The sequence below is a fragment of the Panicum virgatum genome, chromosome 9K (assembly GCF_016808335.1).
Source record: "Panicum virgatum strain AP13 chromosome 9K, P.virgatum_v5, whole genome shotgun sequence".
Lineage (NCBI taxonomy): Eukaryota > Viridiplantae > Streptophyta > Magnoliopsida > Poales > Poaceae > Panicum > Panicum virgatum.
Window position 1 is genome coordinate 1,910,021 of NC_053144.1, and position 3,573 is coordinate 1,913,593.

At 48.4% G+C, this 3,573-nt stretch overlaps 1 protein-coding gene across 1 annotated transcript; it reads left to right on the forward strand.

Moving 5' to 3' along the window:
* The first annotated feature begins 1,494 nt into the window (after positions 1–1,494).
* On the forward strand, positions 1,495–3,347 carry LOC120649217 (50S ribosomal protein L18, chloroplastic-like). The gene is made up of 3 exons (XM_039925951.1): positions 1,495–1,796; positions 2,090–2,251; positions 2,991–3,347. Exons 1-3 carry the CDS (start codon positions 1,599–1,601, stop codon positions 3,138–3,140), a joined length of 510 nt encoding a protein of 169 aa, XP_039781885.1. The 5' UTR covers positions 1,495–1,598; the 3' UTR covers positions 3,141–3,347.
* The last annotated feature ends 226 nt before the right edge of the window (positions 3,348–3,573 follow it).

Consider the following 3,573-nt stretch of genomic DNA (forward strand, 5'->3'; position numbering starts at 1 on the left):
TATTAACTGGACTGAAATGATATCATGCTCTAGCAATCTCATGAGCAAACAAACCTTGAAATTAACCTTGATAATTGAAGCATATGTTTTTAGTCCCTCCTATTTTCTACTGGTGGGATATGGCAACAAGCTGAAACATTCACTTTAATTCGAATACTCAAAGAAAATGTAGCTATAACTCTATTAAACTTAATATTTATAGATTGATCTCATGTAAAGTTTTCTGAAGTTAAGCAGAACAATATTTCACTAAGCACATCTTGTGTTCAAAGTAACCATCCTCCAAAGTTGTTTTTTCAAGGCTCCATCAATAAATGGGAAACTTAAAACCTGATGCATTACCATTACAAATGCAGCAATTATGCTACGGTTTATAGCAGCATGGATTCATGAATCAAATGGCAATCCGGATATGTTAAACAATTGAAACTAATATAGTAATTATATGAAAAGAAAAAGAGCGAGCAATAGGTGGAATTTCTGTATTACCTGATGAAGGCAGCCTCTGCACGCAACCTGACGGCTTTCTAGCATAAAGAACGGAGAGGCCGCAAACCCATCATCAGTGGCAGCAGCGCAAGCACCAGGAGGCACGGCGGGCAGCATCGTCGATGGGAGCCCAAGCGGATCAGGCCGGCTGCCCTCATGCCTGGCTGCTGGTCGCCGGCGTCGCCTCCGGGATGGGGACCTCTCGAATTCCAGCAAGGCATTGTGGACGCACACGCCGCACCGTAGGCCGTCCGGCCCGCACGCTGGGCGCGGAGCCTTCCCCCGCCCCTGACGGCGGCGTGGCCGCTCCGCACGCCGCACGCCCCATGGGGTTGCGGCGGACCCGGAGGCCGAAGGCGCGCGCGTCAGGGTGGAGGGCGCAGCCAGCGCGGTTGAGGTCCCCTGCGGCCGAAGCGGAGGTGGCCGGGTTGACCGCGGCCTCACGTCGGCCGAAGCGGAGGCGGCCAGGTTCACCGCGGCGGCGGACAGAGGCGGCAGCCAGCGCGCGTCGCCTCACCCGCGCCCAAGCGGCGGCGGCCGGGATTCCGGCGGCAGCTTGAGGACGCAGCAGGCGCGGTAGACGGCGGCCCGCGAGTCACGGCCGGTGCTTTGCAGTTCGCGGGCGTCGCGCGGGAGGAAGCCCGAAATTTGGTGAAAAATCAGTGCGGGAGAGGAGATGCTGGGTTCGAACCCTGGCCCATGTGTGCGGGAGAGGGGGGTGGAGTGGAACCGCGCGTTACGTTACGTTGAAGCCGAAGGATGATCCATATAATATTGGCTGTTGGATCAGTTTGATGCTGAGTAAGTAGTATTTACAGCCATCGATTTTTACAGAGTGTAGTTTCTGGGTACATTTTTGTTGGTGCAATGCATACTGGACGTCTCAGCGGGGGACGATTTCGTGTGTGGACCGAGCGTATTTCGATCCTTCTTTAGGGGATTGATTAGCTTTTTGTTCTGTTATGAAATAACTAAAAAATAAGGGCCCCTTTTATAATTTGGTCAGACTTTTAAACACTGCGCAGCGGATAGGATAAGGCCGTAACCAAAGACGCCGTTGTGCGGGAGACGAAGAGGGAAAGTGAAGAGCAGCGTCGGACTAGTGAGCCATGCTCGCCTCGCCGGCGCTCACCGGCGCCCACTCCTTCGCGGCGTCCGTGCCCGGCAGCCTCAGCATACCCCTACCTTCCGTCCCCGCGCCCTTGCCCACGCCGGCGCGGCGCGCAGTGCTGTCCGTCGTCGCCAAGGTCAAGGTGCCCACGCCCCAGGACGACCGCATCGCCCGCCATGTCCGCCTCCGGAAGAAGGTAAGAAATCTGCACGAGAGCCAATTTAGCCTCATGCTCCTCCTTTCTCCTTAGGAATGTGGATGCCAATGCGCACGAATTCTGATGAGGACGTTTTCACTCTGCATTCGATTAGGCGAGTGGTGGGTGGGGGCAATGCCGTTCCTCCGACCTATTCGACGAAATGATTCTATTCGTGCGGTAGCCTAGGAATCTACCAGCTATAGAGTTGACGAATTGACTGCAACTACACGAGTCTTCCTGGAGTTTCAAGAATCTATGTACCTGTCAGTCTCTTACACACTTCTTTCCAGGTGAGTGGCACCACGGAGAGGCCGAGACTGAGTGTTTTCCGCTCAAACAAGCATTTGTATGCTCAAGTCATTGATGATACAAAGCAATGCACTTTGGCTTCAGCTTCAACCATGCACAAATCCCTCTCCAAGGAATTGGAATACTCCGCTGGACCAACGATTGTAAGTTATTAGTACCTTTTTATTTTCCTTGAGAACTCTGATCTTGATTGAAATGTCAATACCATTCCAAATACTGTAACAAATAGTGCTCATTGCCTGAAGCATTCTGTTTTGGTGCTTGTTTGTTCCATAGGTTGCATAATATGGGGAAGAGTACTATAGAGAAAATGCATGCTCCTTGCACTTGTAATGAAAACCAGATGATACATTTATCCAGTACTCCTAAGGACTAAGGAGTTCAATGTGCAATTAATTGTCTATGACCCAATCAAATGTATATACTTTGTTTGGGTACTGAAATGGCATTGCGATTTCAGATTACATAGACTGAGATACTTTAAATGCGCCACTTATTTCTACTAGATTGTACAATAAGTACATACATGCATTCCCTATTTCTCACAAGAACAGACATGGCCTTATGTATGTGTTGTCCGATCATTGTCCAAACTGATGTTGCGGTGAAAGTAAAACATTATACCAGAGTAGATGAGGTGAACAGACAGTGCATTTGTGGCGCTGCAGTATTTGCTTATATACACAAACAGTCATGGTCAATTTAATAAACACAGTCAAGTCCTACGTTCGATTTCTCTCTTTTCTTAAGAATCAATGAGATTTTAGGACAGCATGTTGACAGCAAGATCACAATGGCATGTACTGTACATAGGCTGAAATATGTTTTTGCATTTATTTGTTGGGGTTTGTTTGTGACAGGCGTTTGATGTTCGGTTTGCAGGAGGTAGCACAAAAGATTGGTGAAGTGATTGCCAAGTCTTGCCTGGAGAAAGGAATTACCAAAGTTGTCTTCGACCGAGGTGGTTTCCTCTACCACGGCCGCATAAAAGCTCTTGCTGATGCTGCTAGAGAGCACGGGCTTGAGTTCTGAATATTTACCTCAAATGTTTGTTCATATTTCAATGATCACCTGTAATCTTCTCTTTTCACCCCCTCTATGTTGAACAGAGTTTGTAGTCACCTGCCTTGTTTTGCAGAGTGCAGACTGGGCCAAACTTTGATCGCATCAGATTTTTGTTCCAGTCTTTGCATTCAAAAGCTTCTCAACACGATATTATGAATCACCCAGTATTCATGCTCTCTGGTCCACACCATATTCATTCATGTTATTGATCCTTTGGATCCAAATTCTAAGTACAGGGAACTGTAACAGGAAGACGATGGCGAACATGGAATATCTTCTACTCTCTTGAGGTGCCATGTCGGTTCTGTTACAGCGATACTCCTCGAGGAGTCGGTCACTATACTGTATGAAGAGTGCAATCTGATGTGTTCTGTCTTGTGCATGATATATTGGTATTGCT